The sequence below is a fragment of the Symsagittifera roscoffensis genome, chromosome 4 (genome assembly GCF_963678635.1).
Source record: "Symsagittifera roscoffensis chromosome 4, txSymRosc1.1, whole genome shotgun sequence".
Classification (NCBI taxonomy): domain Eukaryota; kingdom Metazoa; phylum Xenacoelomorpha; order Acoela; family Convolutidae; genus Symsagittifera; species Symsagittifera roscoffensis.
This window is the reverse complement of record NC_087065.1, coordinates 3435680-3463433: the sequence shown is the minus strand read 5'-3', so window position 1 is coordinate 3463433 and position 27754 is coordinate 3435680. Positions and strand designations below refer to the sequence as shown.

The 27754-nt window shown below is 33.4% G+C and overlaps 1 protein-coding gene across 2 annotated transcripts in view; it reads right to left on the bottom strand.

Annotated features, from left to right (window-relative positions):
- The window catches only part of LOC134843610 (exocyst complex component 3-like), a 401375-nt gene that overhangs the window by 621 nt on the left and 373000 nt on the right, over positions 1-27754 (bottom strand). For both annotated transcript variants that reach the window (XM_063859768.1, XM_063859767.1), the window contains exons 2-8: positions 13581-13689; positions 13001-13177; positions 12450-12666; positions 3389-4487; positions 2801-3064; positions 2299-2525; positions 441-586 (exon numbers count right to left, since the gene is read on the bottom strand). In XM_063859768.1, the coding sequence (XP_063715838.1) occupies positions 441-586; positions 2299-2525; positions 2801-3064; positions 3389-4487; positions 12450-12666; positions 13001-13177; positions 13581-13667 (2217 nt within the window). In that variant the 5' untranslated portion in view covers positions 13668-13689. The remainder of the gene's footprint in view (positions 1-440; positions 587-2298; positions 2526-2800; positions 3065-3388; positions 4488-12449; positions 12667-13000; positions 13178-13580; positions 13690-27754) is intronic.

The following is a 27754-nucleotide window of genomic DNA, read 5'->3' as shown; positions in this document are numbered from 1 at the left end:
AGAGCAGTGGGGAAGTAGAGTCTAAGGTCAGCGCCTCCGTGTCGAAAGGTCAAAGGATCGAAGCCCACAATGATCCGCACTCGCTGCTGGTGAGACTAACGGAACAATTCTCCGCCCAGAAAAATAACAAAAAATGCATGTGGGTATATGCATGGGGTTTTAATTAATTAGACACAGCAGAATTTCGCCGAATTGAGCTGAACAGCTGACATGTTCGTTCCTTCCTTGTCTTACCTTACTTCGATAGTGAAGTTTGCCTTCGATTTAAATAAAGGAAATGAAGAGAACTTAAAAAGAAATCAAAAATCAAATCGCGAAAATAAAATTTGAGCGTGATCAAATTTTCAGAAACTTCTTTAAAAAAAATGAAACCGTCACGACTTATATTAGAAACTTAACTACGTTCATCGACTCCTAAACAGTGGGGGAAAAGCACATACCTGCAGTGGTCCCTCCGAGTGTGATATGGCACAGCCTTTGAGTGTCTCCAATTTGTCTATAAAGTACTTGTGCAGTGTATCTGCTTCCTTCTTCATCTTATATGCTATCTTCTGTCTGTCCTCAAAATTAGCCGCCGACAGGGCTCCTGAAACAGGAAACAAATTATTATTCACATAACCACAGTGATATGAGATACCTATATCTATGTTGAGATTCCATAGCTGCCCACAAAAAGCAAACGCAATTCAACTAAACATCTACACAATTATCAATACTTCGTAAAAAATAATTGCAAGAAAAAAAACAAAAAAAAATCGGGCCAGTTTTTCTCGTTTTTTTTTCAGAATTCAAACCACGGCTCAAAAGGTTTTAACGAGACAGCCGGCACACTTGAACCCCGACGAGGTCAAAGTTGGCTAAAACAGACTACGCCATCGTTCCTTCCCACCCATAGGGGGTTGTCGGAACATTAATTCGTCAAAAATCATCAATTCGTCTGATAAAATATGTTATAATCATAATTTATAACTTTAAATGATAATTTATAAACGATGTTCAGTTTTATTGATTCAAGATTTGGGCAGTAAAGCTTTGGATATCGATGGATTCGTTAGCTATCCTCTCAAGTGAGTTATTTATAAATTTTGCTTTCACTTATTTGATGATATTAACATATTAAGTCTTCTTCTTAATGTTAGTGTTCTTCTTCTCTGAAGAGCTTTAATAGTTTCAGTATTTTCAATTTATTGGCACATCAAACGTGAAGAACAATTTTCTAAAAACATCTTTACACTAAAGAGACAAATATTTTCAGATGAGCAAGCAACAGTTGTACAATTCAATTGCACTGCTCAACATTGGTACAATTAACGCCGAATTTCTGAGAAAGCTTTGAACCTCTAGAAATTGGACGAACTACTACTCAATTGCTACTAAGGTGATGTATCAGTCAGTTAGAGAATAATTAAGTCAATTTAAGGATATAGAACATTCGCCGCTTCACTGCATTGTCATTTTTTGCTTCTGCATTTTACCATCAAAGCTCTTCTGCAAAGCATTTGCAAAAGCGGATCTGCGTCTTTCTCTTTTTGTCATTGTAGACGTCTGACCGGCAGCTCCTGGCTGCTTATTGGCCAGACGCACACTAACCGAGCGGGCCAGAGGCATCTTCTGGGACACCTCTTTCACTATGAACTCTTGTACAATCAACATGCAACATTAGACAACATGCAAACAATGGCGCCATTGAAATTAGCACAAGACAATTCTGTTATTCACGGTTTCGAAAAGTTTTCTTTTGTAATATTTTTGCAGCTTCTCTAGTTATAACACCTGCTCCTCTTTCATTATGTTGTGGTTGTTCAAGATAAAAAATCACGAAAAAATGTCAACTTTCGAAATTCAAACTAAAATAGATGCCTTAAAACTCTGAATTTCCAGAAAAAATTATCATTGGCCATTTTTGATAAAATTAACCCAATTTGAGAAAACTGGATCAACAAGTTAAATTTTTATTTCGCTGGGAAATCTTTTTTGAAATTAGAAGTCGATCATACTTTTCGTGAACTTTACACTTTCGCTGTTCAATAATGGAGTTTGCCTTACTTTTAACTAAGGAATAGAAGTGCACTTTAGCTCAACAGCCAAACGGCAAAAAAGTAAATTTGAGCCTGAACAAATTTTACGACTTTTCCTGAAAAAAACTACGTTCATCGGCTCTTCATCATGAAAGTAAATAATCGACTTATTGACAACATGAAAGGCAAAACAGTTTTTCTATTTAATAATCACACCCCCAAAGAGGACAAATAGCTTCGTAATCAAGTACTTGAGACGTTTTAATAGATTTTGATTTACCTCCAAAAGTTCGTTTCACCATCAGTTTCTTCAGATATGCGACTGCGATCTCGGTTTGACACGTGTTCACAAACAACTCCGCATAAGCAGGTTGGAGAGTGTTCAGATCATTCTCTAGGAAGTCAGTCACCGTCATCGAGATGGACTCGCAGAGGGGTTCCGCCTCATCCACCAACCACACGTCTCTGCTCATCAGATTGTCCAGATATGCTTCCTTGGTCCAGAAACTAAAATTGTAATTCATATTCATTATACTCTCATTTGGGCTAGTTTTATTGCTTTTGGATTCGAACTTTTTGTCCACTAAACTCTGACTATTGCCTTTCAGAGAACATTTATCAAACGAACAATTTTAAAAGCGATATGCAAATTTTTGGTTATTCGGGCAACAAACTGATTCATATACAAATTTGTAATTTGAGGATGGAAAACAAAACTACTTCATATGTGCTGATGCTTCTTTTCGATGAAGTAAAAAATAAACAATCACAAAAAATAGCACCTGAAGTTACCATAGACCAACTCCTTGGCACACACTGCAGCAATCATGATGAATCTACGCTTGACCTTCTGGGTCAGATTCTGGATTCTCTCTTTCTGGTCGTCCATCCAGTCTCCAGACGTGAGGAACTTCTTGGACAGTTTTTCCACGTTGTTCTCAGCAATTGAGGCGCAGCAGTTGATGTTGGCCACCATGACTGCGAGAAAGTAGGCAGTCTTGTCGCTGTCCGAAAACTCCCTCGCATTTTTCCAGTCTTCGTAGAACCTGACAAACACGCTCATTTTGTTGAAAAAATTAAAAGACCAATTATATCACTGCTACTGTTAAAATTAAATAGCTTTTAATTAAATCGCTTTCAAGAGAAACGGACTTTGCTTAGACAGACTGCAAAGCCTTTCATAGAACCTCTCCGAATCGCAGAAACTCCATTTTTTTAAATTAGGAAATTCAAGATTAACAAATTCTTATTCCAGAGATTTGCCGCTAATCTGTTCATGTTATACTATCAGAAATTATTTTTTTTATCACAAATTACTAGTAAAACTTTTAAATTTGAAATTAGATTCAGTTAAAAGTATTCAGAAATACCTTCTCAGTTCTGCTTCGTAATTATCTCCAAACGAGTTGTAATACTCCAAAGCACTGATGCCCACGTTGTATGTTATATTAGCCGGAATCTTCTTATCAAAAGCGACCGACTCAAATGTCGTGTTGATAGCTTGGAACAAATCGATATGTAACTGTGTATATCTCAACCCACCGACCACTTTCGGCATTATATAATTTCCGGAATTGTCCTGTTTAGGATTCCTCCAAGTTCTGACTTCAGTTTCCAGACAGTTCTCGGAGTACTTCATTAACGACTCCTCCGTGATTTCCTGGAACTGAGTTTCCATAGTGTCAATTTCGCCCTGGTCCAAAATATCTGACACCTTCGAAACATCAATTTCAAGTTCCGGCAAGCCCATGAATTCAGTTCCCATATATTGAAAACGCACAAAGTAAAGCATTTGAAGAATCAAAGTTTTCTGCGCAAACCTTTCTTGCTCATTAAACTTCGGCTCACTTACTTCGTGGCAAACTTTGAAAGTCCACTCTTTCATTTTCCGATGAATCAGATTTACAAAGAAATCATACAAATCCGGGTAATTCCAAACCTCTTTGGCAAAATCAGGCGGGAAACATTTCACAACATGGAACTTGATCGTCTTCAAATCTTGCACAACCTGTAATTTAATTTTCTGGACTTCGATTCCAAAGACATCCGTCTTGTTATAGAACTCTCCTCGCTCCAAGAACTTCATCAATTCCGAGAAATACTTTTCAATTCTTTGAGAAATTATTTCGTCGAAGCGTTTCAGGCAATCATCGCGCCACTCGCGGTTCCCGTTGAGTCGATCGGGACTGTCGATTCCTTCTTTCTCCTTCACTTCTCTGCATAATTTGTTCTTCGCTTCTTCTCGCCATATTATTCTGGCAATATTCGTCAATTCAGCTGGATTTGTGTTCGCTAATTCCAGGAATCTGGGTAGGTAGTCTTCCATTATTTTGCGGTGTAGTTTGAAAAAGAGTTTCTCGACGTCTGAGAAGAAGTGTCTGATGATTTGGACGTTGTGATCGTAGTCTGGGGCAGATTTGCTCTGGCGAAACAACTCAACTAGAAGATCATCTCGACAGTTCTCTAGTCCTGAAATCAAGAACGTTTGAGAGACATCGCCGAATATTTGATAATCCACAGAACTTCGAGGTTTTAGCCTAGGAATACGTTGGCGCAAACTTAATATGATCAACCCAGTTTCCCATTTTCTTGATAGGCGCTGAAAATCCCCCCTCCAATCTCAGTTGTATGCTGCGACATGCTGCTTTACAAGGTTAAGGTATGCAGATCAGAAGTGTTTGTTTATAGTAATTATTTTACAACCCATAACTGATTAAATCTGACAAGGTCAACAAACGTTTCTCAAGTTAAAATTTACAAGTGGTTGAGCGCAGGGGTGGATTTAGGGGGGACGCTTTTGACGCCAATATATTTTAAACTTGAAGGGAAGCACGCACCTAAAAAGCCAATTTTTGCCAAAACTTTATAATAAGTGCCCAAAAACAGCCTTTTGACCAGTTTTTTCAAAAACGTGCCAGCGGCGCAGAAAAATATGTCAAAATAGGGTCTTTTTAGTGCTTTAGGAGTGCCGAAACAACAATTTGGTCGACCAAACACTTGAAAATCCGCCCTCCCCCTTCGAGAAAATCCAAGATCCGCCCCTGGTGGAGCGGTTAGAGCCTTAGAAATGTAACTATCCCACTAAAATAAAATGGCAAGCAGATTTTTTTAGTCCACGATGAATACCCTCCGGAACTTATCTGAGCTATATTTTAAAAATAACAGAAAGACTTGCGGGTGGATACCAAGTATGAACAAATCAATGAACTAAAAATAATTTTGTTTCTGCGCTTAACCGTATTTAGTCCATGTGAACAACCTCCCCCTGATAAGACCAAGTGAACAATCTCCCCATAAAAGAAAATAACAATTCAGTCAATAAGGCCAGCATGTACTACGCTCAAACCTGATGCGCTGAAAAATACTACTTTTACGCAAGTGAACGGTCTTCTCCCTATTTCGATAAATTGTTGCAATAAACATATTAAAGTTTCAGAGTGGTAAAATGTCTGGTGATTCGCCAATCTTATCCGCAGTTCAGAACATAGGAAAACAACGTCTTAATTGAGAACAACGAGGGAAGAGAATAGTACAGTGATCCCAGAGTTAAGATATCTAGACAACTCCTGCAATGAAGTCAGCGCACAAGAGGCCAGGTGTTGTTCTAAGTACCCTGAATGAAAAAAGCCCACAAGTTGAAACTTCAAATGCAGCAGATTTTTGACGCTGCGATACAAAGATCACTTACGGATGCAAAACCCTTATTAGTAGAGCAAATTAAAAACGGTTGCAAGTATCAATTGCGGACGCAGTTAGAAAGCAGTAGAACGCATTAAAAAAGACGTTTTTGACATTAAAGATGATGAATTTAGTGAGTGAATGACCCAGTAGAACGAAACTGAAAAATTGAAAACCCACAGTAGAAGAGACAACGTTATGATAATTGGCTGGAAAGAAGATACGACAACTATCGAAAACGGAAGAACCACAAACGAGCCTTCAGAAACTACGTTGAAGAAAGTTATTGAAATGTTTGGTGCGATCAATGCTGCCGTAGAGCCAACTGACATATCTGTCATTCATCAATTGCCTTCCAGAGATGGATTGGTGCAACCCATCATTGTGATGTTTTCGAAAAGAATGGCAAAAGTGGATCGAAGGGAAGAAAAAGAGTGAACAAAAAAGTATAGTAAACTTTCACAACAATAAGACTTTCGAACTTATAAACCCAGCGCGGACTGTTTTTTTAACGATGATAAAGCGCGTCACACGGATGTTGAACGCCTAAAACAAAGAAGGAAACATTTTCTACACCTTCCATAATGAACATCGGCTACATAAACAAACCAACTTATACGACGGCGGCATAGATCTCCAATATAAGACCAATAATGAGCTAAGTTGTTTTCCTTTATAATGTTGCTGTCGAAATTAACGCAAAATACAACACTGACCAATAATTAAAAATGTCCGTTATGCACACAAACATGATCTTTGAAAGCTCACTTTGATCAATTGGAAGCACATATTTTAAGCCTTGAGTATCCACCTGATATTTATTGCCTTACTGAAAACTGTAAGTAGCTGTAGCTGGAATTTGGTTAGTCAGCGGTTTTAACTAGTCAGTACAAAAAATCATATAAAACTCAGTGGTGGTGTCATGCTCCAAACACGAAATACGTGCTGTACACTCAGTCAACTTGATTAGCCTTTTGATGAAAGTCTTCTGTTTGATGTAGCAAAAAATTACAAATGTTCCTTGTGCGTAATCTATAATCCAACTGAATTCAACTAACTTCAGTTTGTTGAGAAACTTGATTAGTTTTTTTGGAAAATGGCAAAACTCTTAATCATTCGTTCAATTTGAGGCGAGTTGAATTTCGATTTAAGGCAAGAAAAATTACTTTCGAGAATTTATTTGAACTGTCTATTCAAATGAGTTTTCCATTTACAGCCGTGAACTAACTCGTATAACAGCCAGCAGTTCAGCTTGATAAGATCAATTTATCGTCCAGAACATGTCGAAAACACAGTCAGTAGCTTCTAATACTGAAAAGTCATCAGATCATTACCCGGTACACAGATTAGTTGATCAAATGCCAGATTTTTGATAATAAAATCCCTTTCTGCGATAAATCTTTCATTAGAAACCGAATACAAGTGAATGCGTTTCTAGAAATGACAGAACAAAGAATTGAAACAGCCAAACAGGACTTTTATGAAATGAAGGACCCAGATAAAGCTTCTGATCTTTTAAACTCTTCCGAAGAATTTCTTCATATGTTTTGTGCCAAACAGAAACAACAAGAAACAAGTCAACAAAAAAACCTCCTGGTTCATTAATTACCTTAGAAACCTGAGAATAAAAAAAAAGGTGCGCATAAAAATGGAGAATTAGCTAGAATGATTCCGAATTTTTGATTATGGTTAAAACTTTTACTAAGTTAAAAATTAATAATTATTGTTTTACTAAGTTTTATTGTTCCGACTTTCGATACGAAAGAAACCGAATATTTGTGCTCGGGGTGGGTTTTTTTTTCAGACAAATTGCGACTTTTTAACTAGCCATTTTTGACGGAATTTTTTTATATCATTCAAAAGGTATTGTTGCCCTGAGCTTAAATTTGAAAAAAAAATTTCACCTGTGATCAATTTTCGTAGAGTTATGAGGGTTTAAATATTGCCATTTTGGCCATTTTGACCAATTTGGGACAATTAACGCGCGATATAATTCGCGCTTTTAACGCGTAAGCGGAGATTTAATCGTTCTTATAAATCGTTCCAAGTTGGTTGAACGAAGCTTATTTGCCATAATTGATTTGTTACAAGGAACGAAATCTCCAGTTTTGTACTTTATATGGCGTCTGGGGGAATGATTTTCATTAAAAAAATCAAATTTTAGAAAAAAAGTTTTCATTTTATTTTTTTTTTCATTTAATTTTTTTGTCCTATTACTGCTGCTCCATAAACCTTAAAAAGCAGTCGGAACATTCAGGGCTTCGCCCTGATACGAGCAGCCTTGTTATTATTTAGTTTTGCTATAACTAAGTTTTTTTATAAAGTTAAATTTTTAGGGGATCGTTTTGAAAAAGAAGTTAAAGCAGCAAACAGGCCGACAAATGAGAAAAATTCAAAAATTGTATAGGAGAATCAAGGCAGACATTGAAACATTTAAATGACATGAAAAGCAAATGCCACAAAACTAGTAAAGTTCCCCGTTACAATCAGGCATTGGTCAAGATGATATCCCAACAGACAAAAATATTGCCAATAAAATCAATAACTTTTTCAATACAATTGGAAGACAACTCACAAATTTCTAACTTTGTTAGATCAGAAATTGATTACGTTCAACATTCAATGTTACTGAAGAAAACAAACTCGAGGACTGCTAAACGATGGAGCGAAAAATGAAAATTACTTTTTCTACTACTAGCATGGAACAAATGTTATGTACGTGTTTTGTATATCTGTTCTAGTCATGATCCAGAAATTTTTTGTTGCTCTATGGTAAACAATTCGGATTTCGAAATAAGCATAACATAAATGATGCGCTAGCCGAGCTCACTGAAAGAATAAGACTTTTCCCTTCATCAAAGTTTTATTACTTTTTGCCTAGATTTGAATAAAGCATTTGATACTATTGAATATGATATCTTGCTTCATAAATTAGAGACGCATGCTTTCAGAAGTAACATTTTGAAATGGTTCAAATCATACCTCAGCAATTGTAAGCATCGTGTTTAAATTAATGAAGCGTCATCTAGCTGGAGTAAAATAGACTGTGGGGTGCCACAGGGCTCGTTTCTAGGTTCTCTCCTTTTTCTTGTTTATATAGATGACTTGCCTAAAGCATGCAGCACCGCGAAAGTGTTGTAATTTGCGGACGATACAAACTAACCTCGATAGGCTGTTTAATTAAGGATGTACATAATGACATGTTTTCTGAATAATTGGCTTCAAACGAATATATTGGTGGCTAACGTTACTAAAACCGTTCAAATGAACATAAATTTGAGTGCTTTCATTCATATGTTCGAGTTAAACTCGAAGTCAAGAAAAAATCTGCATGCAAAAATGTAGGTATCTATATTGATTCAAGGTTTTTTTTTGTAAAACATTAATTTTGTCAAAATGGAACTCAATAAAAGATGTGGTAAAGTTTAAAATTAGGACATTATGTTCATAGGAGACTAATGATGAGCTTTTACTCTAGCAATAATGTTCCCATTCTCCAACACAGAGTTTTGATTTACGGTTTTAGCACCTATACTCAGCTGGAACCGATTCATACCGAAAAGAAAATCCTGAAAATCACTCGAGTATAAACTGTAAACGGTTTTCGAGTACCATACATACGAACTGCTTATATTCGTTTTAATCCTTGAATCTTTTTCATTTGGAATACTTTTTGAATGAATTATTTACCTTTAAAACACAAAAAGTAACCAGTAGAGCTGATTCTAACTTGCTCTCTGAACCATTTTGTAAACGTAAAACAGAGAAATTTTTGGTCCGATATCGATCGTGCAAATTTTTCAACGAGCTTAGTCTTCCGCGTCTAATTCCTGTCTAAATCGAAAACAGTTCCTTTTCTGAAAATTCTCATTTGTACTATAATTTGAAAATCTATCTGGTACAAAACTATGAAATGGCAAGATATATTTTCGGTTTGTAAGTTTTACAAAAACCCAAACACGTTGGCTGCTTGCAAGACCCATTAAAACCCAAAACCCATACAGGACTACTATCTATGAGTCAGATTTCTGTTTAAAAAATGACACTCCATTTCCTTTTAATTTGAGATATCGAGGTTTTGATTTTTTGCTGAATTTACATACTTAATTTCCAAAACTTACTTGAAAAAATGTGTCCGTAAATCTTTGGCCATTTTGACCAATTTGGGACAATTAACGCGCGATATAATTCGCGCTTTTAACGCGTAAGCGGAGATTTAATCGTTCTTATAAATCGTTCCAAATTGGTTGAACGAAGCTTATTTGCCATAATTGATTTGTTACAAGGAACGAAATCTCCAGTTTTGTACTTTATATGGCGTCTGGGGGGATGATTTTCATTTAAAAAATCAAATTTTAGAAAAAAAAATTTTCATTTTATTTTTTTTCATTTAATTTTTTTGTCCTATTACTGCTGCTCCATAAACCTTAAAAAGCAGTCGGAACATTCAGGGCTTCGCCCTGATACGGGCAGTCTTGTTATTATTTAGTTTTGCTATAACTAAGTTTTTTTATAAAGTTAAATTTTTAGGGGATCGTTTTGAAAAAGAAGTTAAAGCAGCAAACAGGCCTACAAATGAGAAAAATTCAAAAATTGTATAGGAGAATCAAGGCAGACATTGAAACATTTAAATGACATTACTAGCAAATGCCACAAAACTAGTAAAGTTCCCCGTTACAATCAGGCATTGGTCAAGATGATATCCCAACAGACAAAAATATTGCCAATAAAATCAATAACTTTTTCAATACAATTGGAAGACAACTCACAAATTTCTAACTTTGTTAGATCAGAAATTGATTACGTTCAACATTCAATGTTACTGAAGAAAACAAACTCGAGGACTGCTAAACGATGGAGCGAAAAATGAAAATTACTTTTTCTACTACTAGCATGGAGCAAATGTTATGTACGTGTTTTGTATATCTGTTCTAGTCATGATCCAGAAATATTTTGTTGCTCTATGGTAAACAATTCGGATTTCGAAATAAGCATAGCATAAATGATGCGCTAGCCGAGCTCACTGAAAAAATAAGACTTTTCCCTTCATCAAAGTTTTATTACTTTTTGCCTAGATTTGAATAAAGCATTTGATACTATTGAATATGATATCTTGCTTCATAAATTAGAGACGCATGCTTTCAGAAGTAACATTTTGAAATGGTTCAAATCATACCTCAGCAATTGTAAGCATCGTGTTTAAATTAATGAAGCGTCATCTAGCTGGAGTAAAATAGACTGTGGGGTGCCACAGGGCTCGTTTCTAGGTTCTCTCCTTTTTCTTGTTTATATAGATGACTTGCCTAAAGCATGCAGCACCGCGAAAGTGTTGTAATTTGCGGACGATACAAACTAACCTCGATAGGCTGTTTAATTAAGGATGTACATAATGACATGTTTTCTGAATAATTGTCTTCAAACGAATATATTGGTGGCTAACGTTACTAAAACCGTTCAAATGAACATAAATTTGAGTGTTTTCATTCATACGTTCGAGTTAAACTCGAAGTCAAGAAAAAATCTGCATGCAAAAATGTAGGTATCTATATTGATTCAAGGTTTTCTTTTTAAAACATTAATTTTGTCAAAATGGAACTCAATAAACGATGTGGTAAAGTTTAAAATTAGGACATTATGTTCATAGGAGACTAATGATTAACTTTTACTCTAGCAATAATGTTCCCATTCTCCAACACAGAGTTTTGATTTACGGTTTTAGCACCTATACTCAGCTGGAACCGATTCATACCGAAAAGAAAATCCTGAAAATCACTCGAGGAGTATAAACTGTAAACGGTTTTCGAGTACCATACATACGAACTGCTTATATTCGTTTTAATCCTTAAATGTTTTTCATTTGGAATACTTTTTGAATGAATTATTTACCTTTAAAACACAAAAAGTAACCAGTAGAGCTGATTCTAACTTGCTCTCTGAACCATTTTGTAAACGTAAAACAGAAATTTTTGGTCCGATATCGATCGTGCAAATTTTTCAACAAGCTTAGTCTTCCGCGTCTAATTCCTGTCTAAATCGAAAACAGTTCCTTTTCTGAAAATTCTCATTTGTACTACAATTTGAAAATCTATCTGGTACAAAACTATGAAATGGTAAGATATATTTTCGGTTTGTAAGTTTTACAAAAACCCAAACACGTTGGCTGCTTGCAAGACCCATTAAAACCCAAAACCCATACAGGACTACTATCTATGAGTCAGATTTCTGTTTAAAAAATGACACTCCAAATCCTTTTAATTTGAGATATCGAGGTTTTGATTTTTTCCTGAATTTACTTACTTAATTTCCAAAACTTACTTGAAAAAATGTGTCCGTAAATCTTGCCTAACGGTAGATGTTGATAAGACCAGCAGGTCACCCTGTCTATTATTTCTCGCTACTTGAATCGGATTTTAAAAAAACACATATATTTTTGATTATCATATATTTTATTTGTTAATTCTGTGATCACCGCCTTGTTGATTCTTGGTTTCAGCATCAAGGTTAGACGGTTAATGGGCCAAGAGGCCCATTTGTCTATCCATTCCTGTATAAGATCATATATTGTTGATGTATTTGTTTATACATGGAAAAACTAATTCTTTCTTTCTTATATTCTTTGGTTCCCGTCTTTCGATGACTTTGAAATAAGCTAATGAGTTTAAAAAAGTTCAACAATCATTTTTTGGGCAATTTGCACAAAATACGGATAGCAAAACGTGATTGTTTGAAGATGAGCGGTTGTGATTCACTGACCAGCGAGGTAGCTGTGAGCGTAGATGAGTTTGCCCTGCTCTATGAACTCTGCAATGTTTGCCACCTTCTCCGGCACCTGCACAATGTAGGCGAAGTTCTCTTTCGCAGCCAGCAGCTGACTGTGTTCGGCCGCTGTGTCAACTAGATTGGGCAACATCACATTCATGCTGTTCAGATGTTTATACGCTGCACTCACTTCGCTCATGTGCTCTCGCACCTATCAAATGATGACTATTTTTAGATGCTGTCGAATAAGGTCGAATTCCAACTCTCATTATTTGTGAACAGAGGACGACTCAGGATTTTATCGAGATAGGTGGCGAATTTCCAAAAAAAAATGTTCAAAAGCTTCGTCTATTGTTTTCAGGTCAACCAAGTACAGATCAAAACGATCCATCTTCTGCTCCGCATGCAATTGTTTTTCTTTCAAATTGAGCGAAAAATGCTATGTTTTGACAAAATTAGTATTTTTGGGCACATTTAGATACATTGACAGTATTGTGACTTGATTGAAACAACACTCGATGATAAATCACAAATAAAAAATCTACTTTTTGGATGTCATTGACAGCAGCGTCCAATTGTGTGAGGCCTGTCTTGATCCCATCTAACTGGCTCTTGATGGCCGTCCTTAGTCGGGTGTCCACATTGGCCTTCCTACTCAACTGAGTCTTCTTCTTCTCTCTCAGATTGTTCAGATCCTCCTCCGTCTGCAGAACACTCTTCACCTTCAACACACACAATCACTCACAAACACTTACAACTGCCTTTGAACTTGAATTCACTCAGGGCATTGGTACAAAACAAAGTATTTTAAAAGAAAAACGCATCACGGTTTTCAATTGATCTTTATGGTTTTTACTTTTGAACACACAGTTGATCTGCATTTACTACCTTGTAAAACCCATCGATCATACTGTGAAATTTGGGTTTGAAAAGCCGCCATGTTATCTGAGTTATATTTTTTGCCTTTCAAAAATAATCAAATGACAAAGATTTTTGGCTAAACTATTTCAATAACACATATTAACCTGTTTTTTTTTCGAATCAATTATGCGGGTAATTCTTAAAATTAATCCACTTTTGAACATAAAATCGCCTTTAAGCTTTTTTTCATGATGTTTGCTGTACCTGCTCTAGTGCCCTCTTGAAAACTTCTGACTCCGAATCGAGAGCAGCTCCAGATACTGACTGCCTATGTTTAGACATAGGCACCATTTATAGCATGGAAACTTATCTAGAATTCAAGAATTTACAAACATAGCAAAGACAGTTGGGAAAGAGCCCAAGAACGCAAAAAAAACAGAAAAATAACTACTTATTAGTTAGAGCAAGCAACTTGATGAAAGGTTAAAAAATGGCACAACAAACTGTACAGCAAAAGCAATTAACTTAAAAGGACCTCAAAAAGAAAACCAAAAATTCAGATCAAACATTTCGTATCATCTTCCTGAAGAATCTGACAAAGGAAGTCATCCAAAACTAAATATCGAAAAAAGTTGTTGGAGAACAGAGCTGTTCACTACTAAAGAATGAATGGCTTGAGAACTGAAATCATCTGACAAAATGAAATAAAACAAGGTATCAAAGAGACAACCGAGCTGCCAGAAAAAACATCAGGCGCCAAATGGTCGGCATAACCAGATGCATAAACAAGCCTATCAGTGACTACTTCGTTTTCTTCAAATACCAGACAAAACCAAACGAATGAACCTATTGAACGTTAGAAATCCAAGTCAGAGTAACTATGAGTAAATCAGGAATCACATAGTCGTTATAATCATTCCTTAAAATCAACCTTCTGTAAAATGGGTATAAAATGTTTAAGACTGAAGTCACACTAACAATGAAGGGAAAAAAAGCTCGAGCATCAAAATTCTAAGATTGTCAAAAACCTAAGATTTCTAACGAAGCCAAAAGCTCAAAACAGTGAACCAAACAGACTACAAAAAAAATCAATAACAAAATTTCATTTTATTTCAGAAATTTTTTTTTGTTTGTAAAGTAGACATATGAAAGGGAAGAAAATTGAATCAGAGTAACTATGATTAAATCAGGATTCAAATAATCGGTAACATCATTTTCTAAGAAAAAACAATTCTCTGAAAAAAGGACAGAGCTACTGCAGCAGTTGAACTTCACGGTAAAAAACAACATGCCCAACATATGAATCAAAAAAGATATTTAAAACCTATGAAAAAATCACAAATCGAGTACTCAGCTTATTAAATCTTCTTGAGATGTGAAAAGATATTTTTTGATTCAGAAATCAGATAAACTAATATCGGAAGTGAACACTTCGGTTCTTCAATTATCATACACAAACATATGAAGAAGCTATTGAACGATACAAATCCATGTCAGAGTAACTATGAGTAAATCAGGAATCAAATCGTCGTTATCATCATTCCTTAAAGTCAATCCTCTGAGAAACGAACATATAATCTCCCAGAGTTAGGTCAAAATTACAATGAATGAAGGAGAATTTAAAACATCGGCTTCCCTATTGAATGTGAAACTTTTGCTCAAAAAGAAACCTAGTTACAAAAACAAAACCAACTCAGGGTAAATATGAACATCAATTGAAATCAAATATCGATCCGCTCGAGAGAAAATATAAGTAACAAAAAATTTTGTTGCACAATCTTCGCCATTTTACCTGGAATAAAGCGAACACAGAACCTAAAAAGAAAAAAATATATAAGCAGCAGCTACTCTCAAATCTAAGTAACCAAGAAAAAATCAGAAATCAAAAGGCCAGTATCATCCCGGAAAAAAATGTAGTTAAACTTCGAGAACTTGAAATCAAAAGCACAATCTACTCATCAGGAACCAAAACATCAGCGAATCATTATTTAGAGACACAGAGGCGAAGCTGAGCTTCACACCACTTGCGGTACAAAAGGAAATACTGCGATGAAAAGCAAATGAAAAAAAAACCAAACATTGAAAAAAAAATCTTTTTTGAAAAAAAAATCGCAGAAAGCCTTAAATACCATGGTACAACAAAATTTACAGCAAAAGCAATTAACTTAAATGGACTTCAAAAACGTAGCAGTAAAACAAATATCAAAAATTTTATTTCATCTTCCTGGCAAATGATGTCACCCGAAATCAGATTTTTTTAAAAGTTGCTAGAGAACAGAGCTCTTCATTACCAATGAATGAATAGTTTGAGAATCTCATTTCCAGATACAATCTAAAAGATTGAATTTTAAAAAAGGTAGCAAAATGTCAAATCGAGCTACCAGATAAAAAATCAGAAGCCAAATGGTCGGCATAACCAGATGCATAAACAAGCCTATCATTCAATTAAACAGAAGTGCTCTCGTGGAAACACCAAAAATCGATGTATCCTCATTTAATACGACTTAGCGCGAATTAATATCCATCAAAAGTTTATATTTTACAAATCTATAAGTAAATCAATTGGATCATCATTTCAAAAGCAGGCATCAATTTTCATTTTCAATTTCATATGTTTCATTGCAACACAGTTGCAACACGTGTAACATTTTCAAGAGCGAGCTCAGTGAATGAAGTTCTTTTCGGGAAAAAAGCACCCCGTTGCAATGCAGGGTAATGAAAGCACCAATTGATCGTTTGGGTAGTAAATGTTTCCCCTGTCAACATTTTTTTTCCAATTGTTCGCTCTCTTTCGGTTTTTGGCAAAATGTCGATTCAGGCTGAAACAGGTAGGTCAAGTAGGCGTTGTTGTAATGAATCATGTTGCACAATCATAATTTGAATTATGGGATGTGACAGATCATAATCTTGATTTTTAGAAGCGAAAAAAAAACATTCATGATTATTGAATAACGATTAATTTATGATAATCAAATCTTTTAGTGTACTCTGACTGCACACAATTACAGGGTTGGTAATTTCAAACTTTTTAATTCGCATTTTGAAAATCCATAGAAGCATCATCTTGAAAACTTAGTGGGCCACTGGAGAAATTTGGAGGCCAGATTTGCAACCACTGAGAGCCCCTGATTGCACCCTACTATACGGTTGGGAATTTCAATTTCGTGAAATTTTTTAACTTAAGATTCTCGATAAAAATTGAATAAATCATAGAAAAAAATGTCTTATCTCGGAAACTAAAAGATTTGAGCACTCAACTACAAAGTTAGGAATTTCAAATTATGAAAAATCACAAAAAACGTCATATCTCGAAAACTACAAGGAATTGAACAGTCATATTTGGAGGCAAGATTTGCAACACCCCGAAAGAACCCAACCACAGGGTTGGGAATTTCAAATTTAAAAAAAATAATAAATTTAGGTTTTCTGAAAATTTTGAAAAAATCACAAAGAACGTCATATCTCGAAAACTACAAAGAATTGGGCAGTCATATTTGGAGGCAAGATTCGATATCCTTGAGACTACTCTGGCAAAACCCAAATACAGGATTACGAATTTCAGCTTTTGCGAAAAAAAATTGATATAAGTTTTCTGAATATTTTTTGAAAAAAATCACAAAAAACGTCATATCTCGAAAAATACAAAGATTCGAACAGTCACATCTGGAGGCAAGATTTCCAACTCCTTGGAGTACCCTGACAGCACCTAACTACGGGGTTGGAAATTTCAAATATTGAAAAATAATTAATTTAAGCTTTCTGAAAATTTTTGAAAAAATCACAAAAAACGCCATATCTCGAAAACTACCAGGATTTGAGCAGTCATTATGGGAGACAAGATTCGCAAGCATTAACAGTACTGAAAGTACCCAACTACAGGGTTGTGAACTTCAAGTTTTTTAAATCATTTTGTAATTTGAGTTTTCTGAAAATTTTAGAAAAAATCACCAAAATCGTCTTATCTCGTTAACTAAAAAAAATTTGGCCATTAAAAATTGGAGGCCGAATTCGCTACCCCTTGGTGAATCCGAACAGCAACCCAATATTGGGCTACTTATTTTAAACTAGGTGCATTAACCACTAAAATCAAACTGGAAAATCGAAAAAAAATCTTAACCATTGCAATATACCATATAGCTTAAATATGCAAAATAATACGTTGAAAAAGCTTAAACATGGCGAGATAGTGAAGGCCGCATTTAAATATATAATAGATAGATATTAGATCATGGATTATTTTGTTTGCGAAATAGAACTATGACACACGATAAAGTTAAATCAGAGTAATATGAACAAATCAGGAATCCAATTGTTGGAAACATCATTTTCTTAAAAGGCAATCCACACTGGTAAACAAGGATGGTCGGTTACTGTGCAAGTAGCACAAAATGTTCCGACCAGTCTTCAAAAAACTACAAGCATTTTTTTTTTTCAAATTGGTGCAGTTTTTTATGCGTGGTGTTATAAAATGATCTGACGTAAAAGTATATTTTAGGCATATTCGACCATAGTAAAATAGGCAAACAGGACAACAGTTTTTGATGGAAATGACCTAAAATACATAAAAAAAATTTTAAAAATCTATTTTTTTTTTCAATTTTCTTTGTAGAAATAGCATTTTCAAAATGACATTAAAAATCTCCAAAAAAACTTATTTGACTCGATTAAAATTAAAATCAATTATAAATAAGCTATTGTAAACAGCTTAAATAAGACAAAAATTAGACAAAAGTTGAAAATTTCAACTGGGTTTTTCTCGACACTAGAAAAAATGTTGCGAATTTTATAATGTGGTTCGAATCAGGACTGAAAGGGCTTTAATATGATATATAATTCAACCCAGTCCGATGATTATTTGTTGTACCTGATGTTGCGTGGAAAACAAAAAGAAAAAACAAGTAGCACAGAATGTTCCGACCAGTCTTACAAAAATTTAACAAAAGAATTTTTTCAAAGTAGTGTCGTTGTTTCGGCGTGGTGTGATAAAGGAATCTGAGCGAAAAAGAAGATCTTAGGCATTTTCATCAGCCATCGTGAAACTAAATTTTCAAGGCTTGAATTAAGCATAAATAAGCAAATGCAAGCCTAAATTCAATTGGTATCATTAATGAATGAGAAGGTACGTGCATAAAAACGAGCACGTAAAGCACTAAGACTAAGAATCCAATCAGAAAACCCATGAATGCATGAGGAATCAAATGGTATTAGTCACCTCTGCCAGTCGTTATATCTTTCGCGTCGTCAACTGAGAAAACTTTCTAAGAAAAATTGAACAAAGAAATTTAAGTAATACCAACAAAATGGCTGTTAACTCAAGAAAACCATAATCTAAAAAAAAACAGCCAATTGAAGATTGGAAAAGAGTAATTAACGCAAGTAAACAAAAAAAACCCTGACTTTGTTGAAAAAATCTTAACTTTCGATTTTCAAAGAAAAAAAGTAATGCCCTTTAAGCTCTTTGAGTTTCTAGAACGATTTATAATTGGCGCTTTTTTGATAACATTGAAACAAACCTTGAGAAAACTAGATCAACAGCTAAAGTTTTTTCCGCTGGAAAACTAAAAATTAAATTCCACTTTCGAAACTAGAAATCGTTTACGTTTTTTGGCGCCATTTCCACGTTCGTATTTGGAGAGTGCTATTTACGTCGATTTCAGCAGATGAATTTCAATTGGGCTCAAAAAGTGCATATATACCTAAGTGCATTCATAAATGCATTAATATGTATGAATGCACATCTTAAGTTATTAGAGACTTTGATGCACATTTATACCCTTTTCTTGAATTAAATAGATATTTAATTTCAAAGACAATTTCATTTCTGGTACAGCTATTTTTATAGAAGAATGTTTATTAAAAATGAGTAATATGTAACGTTTATAACACAGTTCAGGTTTAGTATGAACTTGCTTAGTATTATTTTTGAAAAAATGAAATAGAATTTTTAAAATGAAATCTCAATATGTTAAGCTCTTTTTAAAGTTTCTTGATTTATAGAAATGCGTATAGATTGAAAAAAAAGCAAATCACATAAACTGCTAACATGTTTGTGTAAAAACTATGAGCGCTTAAAATGAAAAAAAAAAAGGCAAAACAACTATAAGAATTCAAAGTCACGGTAACAATGAAGAAACCAGGAACCAAAGGTTGGGCATCAAGTTTTATTGAGAAAAGAACTGGATTAATATGACCTGGATATATAAGAGCTAGGTAAAACATAGCTAACAAAGATTGCAAAAAAGTCATGAACGCAGGGAAACAGAAAAACATTACAGACAAAATTAAAAACTCCAAAGAAAAAATATATGGCCTTAAAGCTCTTTGAATTTCTAAAATTTTTGATAAAACCAACCCAATTTAAAAGAATGGATCAATAGGTAAACTTCTTTTTCTGCTAAAAAATCTGAAAATTAAAATTTCGAAAAATAGACGTCGATCGAAATTAGACGTTTTTCGTGAACTATACACTTTTGCTGTTCAATAAAGAAAATGAACTAAGGAGAAATCAAACTTGAAAGCCTGAAACAAATCAAACTTGACTGTGAACAAATTTTAAGACTTAACCAGAAAAAAAAATTATCCAGACTGATGAATTCACGTATTCAAGTTTATGACTTTAAAAACATGAATCTAGCCAGGCTAACTATGAACAAATCAGGAATCAAATGCTATCATCAACCTTCAAAAAAAATCCGCCTAATGTCCTTTTATCTTTTGCATCATCAACTGAAAAAAATTTAGTACGAGAAAAACAACCGTGGAAAAGTATTGCCAACATTGGCAATGCACTAATAATTCAAGCAACCACAATCAATAATAACGTCAAAAAATTATATTTTAAAATTTTATTGACGAATTCTGAATATGGTTAAGCTCTTTTTATAGTTTGCAGTTTTAAAGAACTGGATATTGATTGCATAACACAAATCAGAGTAACTACCATTAAGCTTGTGAAAAACTAACGCCAGGAAAACTGAAAAATGAGCATCTCATTTTATGGGCTTAAAGTCGCCACAATAATGAACAAACCAGGAGTCAAAGTATCGGCATCATTATCTACAAGAAAATTAGAAAGTAGCCAACAGACAGTGGGAAAAGAGCCTATGTACGCAATTAAACAGAAAAAAATTACCTGTTTTTTGAAAACATCTCCACTTTCGAAAAACAAATAGATGCCCTTAATGCTCTTTTAAATTTTAAAACAACTCATGATTGGCAATTTTTCGATTAAATTAACCCAATTTGAAAAAAAACTGGATCAATAGGTTGATTTTATATTTCACTGCAAACTAAAAATTAAATTCCACTGTTGAAAGTAGAAGTCGATTGCTTCATATAAACATTACTAAATTTTAAACAATTAATTGAAAAATTGATTTAATGATAGAGCTCTTTGAATTGGAATGTTTGGAAAACACGGGTATTTAAGTAAATCAAACAAATCAGAGAAACTCTGAACGAGTTCGTGCAAAAAAAGCTCTGAAAACTGGGCACAGCATTTCCAGAGTTCAAAGTCATTGCAGCAATGAACAAACCAGGAGCCTATTATTTGAAATCAATACTTATCGAGTAATTACGCGCAAAAAAACTTTAGGTTAAAGGAAATATATCCAATCAGAGTAACTATGAACAAATCAGAAATCAAACGGTTGGTATCAGCATTTCAGCAATCTTAGAAATTATAAAATTCTGCCAGATAGTCATTTTCATTTTCTGGATAGATAACAGAGAGAGCTTTTCAATAAAAAAAGAAAACAGAAAAACAGCCAACATAATTGTCAAAGTACAAATTATTTAAAGAGACCAAAGAAAATTAATCAACAATAGTGCTATAATTTTCTTTATAATAATAAACAAAAATCAATATGTAACAATTATTCTAATAGTTTGGAAATTTTTAAAACAAGTGTTAACATGGTACAACTCTTCAACAGTTTAAAACCAATAATCATTACATGTTCCAAAACACAAATCAGGGTAACTATGAACATATCAGGAAGCGGGATGGTCGAACAGTCATCCTATGTATAACAACAGCAACTTTCTGACAAAGGACCTATTGAATAACACAAAAAAAAAACGAGAATTAAATCAAATCGAAATTCCAACTGTAGATCCAAACCGAGCTTATAACTTATAAGATAGTAGCGATTATAAATCCAATCGCAATAAATATGAACAAATCAGGAATTAAATGAGTAAAATCATCATTCATAGGAAAAACTAAACATCTGCTAGATAATGTTTTCATCAGTTGAAGAAGCTTTTATACGAAAAAACCAAATACCAAAAAAGAAAGCGAACAGAATTAATAGTTTAAAAACAAATATGGCTATTTGCTCTAAAATACAAATCAGAGTAACAATGAACATATCAGCAATCAGATGGTCAAACAGTCATCAAAAGTATAACAACAGCAATTCTCTCATTAATCAGAATGGACCTATTGATTAATGAAAAAAAAAGAAAATTAAATCAAATCGAAAAACCGACTGTTGATCCATTCGAACTTTAAACTTAGAGCATCGTAGATATTAAAAAACCAATCAGAGTAACAATGAAAAAAATCAATTACCAAATGATTGAAATCATCATTCATAGGAAAAAAAAACATTTGCTAGATGCTCATTCCACCAGTTGAATAAGCTTTTATATGAAAAACCAAATACCAAAAAGAAAGGAACAAAAATAATAGTTTATAAACAAAAATTACTATTTGTTCTAAAATACAAATCAGAGTAATTATGCGCCTATCAGGAATCGGATGGTCGAACAGTCATAAATGTATAACAACAGCAAATCTCTGACAAATGGATCTTTTGAAAAAACACGAGAATTAAATCAAATCGAAATAATTCCAACTGTTGATCCAACTCGAGCTTAAAACTTAGAACAAAACAGATATTGTAAATACAATCAGAGTAACTATGAACAAATCAGGAATCAAATTATTGAAATCATCATTTATAGGAAAGAATAAACATCTGCTAGATGCTCAATTCATCAGTTGAAAAACCTTTTATATGAAAAAAACCATATACCAAAAAAGAAAGCGAACAGAATTAATAGTTTAAAAACAAATATAACGATTCGTTCTAAAATACAAATCAGAGAAACTATGAACATACCAAGAATCAGATGGTCGAACAGTCATCAAATGTATAACCACAGCATCTCTCTGATAAAATGGACCTATTGCAAAATCAAAAAAAAAACGAGAATTAAATCAAATCGAAATAATTCCAACTGTTGATCCAACTCGAGCTTTTAAGTTAGAACACAATTGATATTGTAAATCCAATCAGAGTAACTATGAGCAAATCACGAAACAAACTATTGAAATCATCCTTTAGAGGAAAAAATAAACATCTGCTAGATTCTCAATTCATCAGTTGAATAAGCTTTTAGATGAAAAATCAAATACCAAAAAAGAAAGCGAATAGAATTAATAGTTTAAAAACAAATATGACGATTTGTTCTAAATTACAAATCAGAGTAACTCTGAACATATCAGGAACCAGATGGTCGAACAGTCATCAAACGTATAACCACAGCAACTCTCTGATAAAATGGGCCTATTGCAAAATCAAAAAAAAAACAAACGAGAATTAAATCAGTCCGAAATTCCATAAGTTGATCCAACTCGAGCTTAAAACTTAGAAGATAATAGATATTGTAATTCCAATCAGAGTAACTATGAACAAATCAGGAATCAAATGATTGAAATCATCATTCATAGGAAAAAATAAACATCTGCTAGATGCTCGTTTCATCAGTTGAAAAAGCTTTTATATGAAAAAAACCATATACCAAAAAAGAAAGCGAACAGAATTAATAGTTAAAATTTAATACAACGATTCGTTCTAAAATACAAATCAGAGTAACTATGAACATATCAAGAATCAGATGTTCGAACAGTCATCAAAGGTATAACCACAGCAATGCTCTGACAAAATGGACCTATTGAAAAAAAACTTGAATTAAATCAAATCGAAATTCCAACTGTTGATCCAACTCGAGCTTAAAACTTAGAACACAATTGATATTGTAAATCCACTCAGAGTAACTATGAGCAAATCACGAATCAAACTATTGAAATCATCATTTAGAGGAAAAAATAAACATCTGCTAGATGCTCAATTCATCAGTTGAATAAGCTTTTAGATGAAAAATCAAATACCAAAAAAGAAGGCGAATAAAATTAATAGTTTAAAAACAAATACGACGATTTGTTCTAAATTACAAATCAGAGTAACTATGAACATATCAGTAACCAGATGGTCGAACAGTCATCAAATGTATAACCACAGCAACTCTCTGATAAAATGGACCTATTGCAAAATAAAAAAAAACAAACGAGAATTAAATCAAATCGAAATTCCAACAGTTGATCCAACTCGAGCTCATAACTTAGAACACAACAGATATTGTAAATCCAATCAGAGTAACTATGAGCAAATCTCGAACCAAACTATTTAAATCATCATTTAGAGGAAAAACAAACATCTGCTAGATGCTCAATTCATCAGTTGAATCAGCTTTTAGATGAAAAATCAAATACCAAAAAAGAAGGCAAATAGAATTAATAGTTTAAAAACAAATATGACGATTTGTTCTAAATTACAAATCAGAGTAACTATGAACATATCAGTAACCAGATGGTCGAACAGTCATCAAATGTATAACCACAGCAACTCTCTGATAAAATGGACCTATTGCAAAATAAAAAAATAAAAACGAGAATTAAATCAATTCGAAATTCCAACAGTTGATCCAACTCGAGCTTAAAACTTAGAACACAACAGATTTTTGTGTATAAACTATTATTTCTGTTCTCTTTCTTTTTGGTATTTGGTTTTTCTGATAAAAGCTAATTCAACTGATGAAACGAGCATCTGACAAATGTTTATTTTTTCCTATGAATGATGAAATCATCATTCATAGGAAAAAAAACATCTTCTAGATGCTCGGTTCATCAGTTGAATAAGCTTTTATATGAAAAACCAAATTCCAAAAAAGAAAGCGAACAGAATTAATAGTTTCAAAATAAATATGATGATTTGTTCAACAATACAAATCAGAGAAACTATGAACATATCAGGAATCAGATGGTCGATCAGTCATCATATGTGGAACAATAGCAATTCTCTGACAAAATGAACCTATTGAAAAAAAAACTAGAATTAAATCAAACCGAAATTCCAACTGTTGATCCAACTCGAGCTCAAAACTTAGAAGATAATAGATATTGTAAATCCAATCAGAGTAACCATGAAAAAATCAGGAATCAAATGATTGAAATCATCATTCATGGGAAAAAATAAACATCTGCTAGATGCTCGTTTCATCCGTTGAATAAGCTTTTATAAGAAAAACCAAATTCCAAAAAAGAAAGCGAACAGAATTAATAGTTTAAAAACAAATATGATGATTTGTTCAACAATACAAATCAGAGAAACTATGAACATATCAGGAATCAGATGGTCGATCAGTCGATAGGTGGAACAATAGCAACTCTGACAAAATGGACCTATTGAAAAAAAACGAGAATTAAATCAAATCGAAATTCCAACTGTTGATCCAACTCAAGCTTAAAACTTAGAAGATAATAGATATTGTAAATCCAATCAGAGTAACTATGAACAAATCAGGAATCAAATGATTGAAATCATCATTCATAGGAAAAAGTAAACATCTGCTAGATGCTCGTTTCATCAGTTGAATAAGCTTTTATATGAAAAACCAAATTCCAAAAAAGAAAGCGAACAGAATTAATAGTTTAAAAACAAATATGATGATTTGTTCAACAATACAAATCAGAGAAACTATGAACATATCTGGAATCAGAAGGTCGAACAGGCGATAGGCGGAGCAATAGCAACTCTGACAAAATGCACCTATTGAAAAAAAAGAGAATTAAATCAAATCGAAATTCCAACTGTTGATCCAACTCGAGCTTGAAACTTAGAAGATAATAGATATTGTAAATCCAATCAGAGTAACTATGAACAAATCAGGAATCAAATGATTAAAATCATCATTCATAGGAAAAAATAAACATCTGCTAGATGCTCGTTTCATCAGTTGAATAAGCTTTTATATGAAAAATCAAATACAAAAAAAAGGCGAATAGTATTAATAGTTTAAAAACAAATATGACGATTTGTTCAAAAGTACAAATCAGAGTAACTATGAACATATCAGGAATCAGATGGTCGATCAGTCATCATATAAGGAACAATAGCAACTCTCTGACAAAATGGACCTATTGAAAAAAAAAACGAGAATTAAATCAAATCGAAATTCCAACTGTTGATCCAACTCGAGCTTAAAACTTAGAAGATAATAGATATTGTAAATCCAATCAGAGTAACTATGAACAAATCAGGAATCAAATGATTGAAATCATCATTCATAGGAAGAAATAAACATCTGCTAGATGCTCGTTTCATCAGTTGAATAAGCTTTTATATGATAAATCAAATACCAAAAAAGAAGGCGAATAGAATTAATAGTTTGAAAACAAATATGACGATTTGTTCAATAGTACAAATCAGAGTAACTATGAACATATCAGGAATCAGATGGTCGATCAATCATCATATGTGGAACAATAGCAACTCTCTGACAAAATGGACCTATAGAAAAAAAAACGAGAATTAAATCAAATCGAAATTCCAACTGTTGATCCAACTCGAGCTTAAAACTTAGAAGATAATAGAGATTGTAAATCCAATCAGAGTAACTATGAACAAATCAGGAATCAAATTATTGAAATCATCATTTATAGGAAAGAATAAACATCTGCTAGATGCTCGTTTCATCAGTTGAATAAGCTTTTATATGAAAATCAAATACCAAAAAAAAGGCGAATAGAATTAATAGTTTAAAAACAAATATGACGATTTGTTCAATAGTACAAATCAGAGTAACTATGGACATATCAGGAATCAGATGGTCGATCAGTCATCATATGTGGAACAATAGCAACTCTCTGACAAAATGGACCTATTGAAAAAAAAGGGGAATTAAATCAAATCGAAATTCCAACTGTTGATCCAACTCGAGCTTAAAACTTAGAAGATAATAGATATTGTAAATCCAATCAGAGTAACTATGAACAAATCAGGAATCAAATGATTGAAATCATCATTCATAGGAAAAAATAAACATCTGCTAGATGCTCGTTTCATCAGTTGAATAAGCTTTTATATGATAAATCAAATACCAAAAAAGAAGGCGAATAGAATTAATAGTTTAAAAACAAATATGACGATTTGTTCAATAGTACAAATCAGAGTAACTATGAACATATCAGGAATCAGATGGTCGATCAGTCATCATATGTGGAACAATAGCAACTCTCTGACAAAATGGACCTATTGAAAAAAAACGAGAATTAAATCAAATCGAAATTCCAACTGTTGATCCAACTCGAGCTTAAAACTTAGAAGATAATAGAGATTGTAAATCCAATCAGAGTAACTATGAACAAATCAGGAATCAAATTATTGAAATCATCATTTTTAGGAAAGAATAAACATCTGCTAGATGCTCGTTTCATCAGTTGAATAAGCTTTTATATGAAAAACCAAATTCCAAAAAAGAAAGCGAACAGAATTAATAGTCTTAAAACAAAAATGACGATTTGTTTTACAATACAAATCAGAGTAACTATGAACATATCAGGAATCAGATGGTCGATCAGTCATCATATGTGCAACAAACTGGACCTAATGATAAGTAAACAAAAAAAATTAAATTGAATGAAATCAAAATTCGAGCAGTTGATCTATAATTGAAACTCAAGACTGAATCAAAGTAACTATGTACATATCAGAAGACAATTGAAAACTCTCAACATTTTGGGAAATAAGGTTGCTAAATAATTATGAAATGGCGAATAATTTTTCTTAGAAAAACCGACAGACCTCTGAAATTGGACGTGAGTATTTATACATGATTAACTAAAAAAAAAATCAGGATTCTAGGAAATTGTATCGTAAATTTCTCAAGAAATGAAAAATGGCATTTTACTAAATGAAAAGATAGAGCGAAAAAGAAAAGTGAATCGCACCAGCTAATGTTAGACAATTCATAAATTGCTTTCAACATTTATCATTGCGTGTAATCTTTATGGACACAGTGAAGCGGAATGCATCATCGTGGAGAACCGAGCATTGTATGCAGGTGAATAGGCAATTAGAAGAAAATAACAAAGTCTAATTTAAATTAGCCGACAAAACATACACCGACACCATTTAGGTCAAACAAACCTTTTGAGCAAAACAATAAACAAAAGGGAAAACATGCAAATACAGGGCTACTTAACTTACAATTGACAGGAGTAAATCAAGAACACTTGCAACTTGAATCAAAATTGCTTTAAGTTCAAGAAAATCTGTGATGTGGCAGCTAAGCCGACAAAACATAAACAG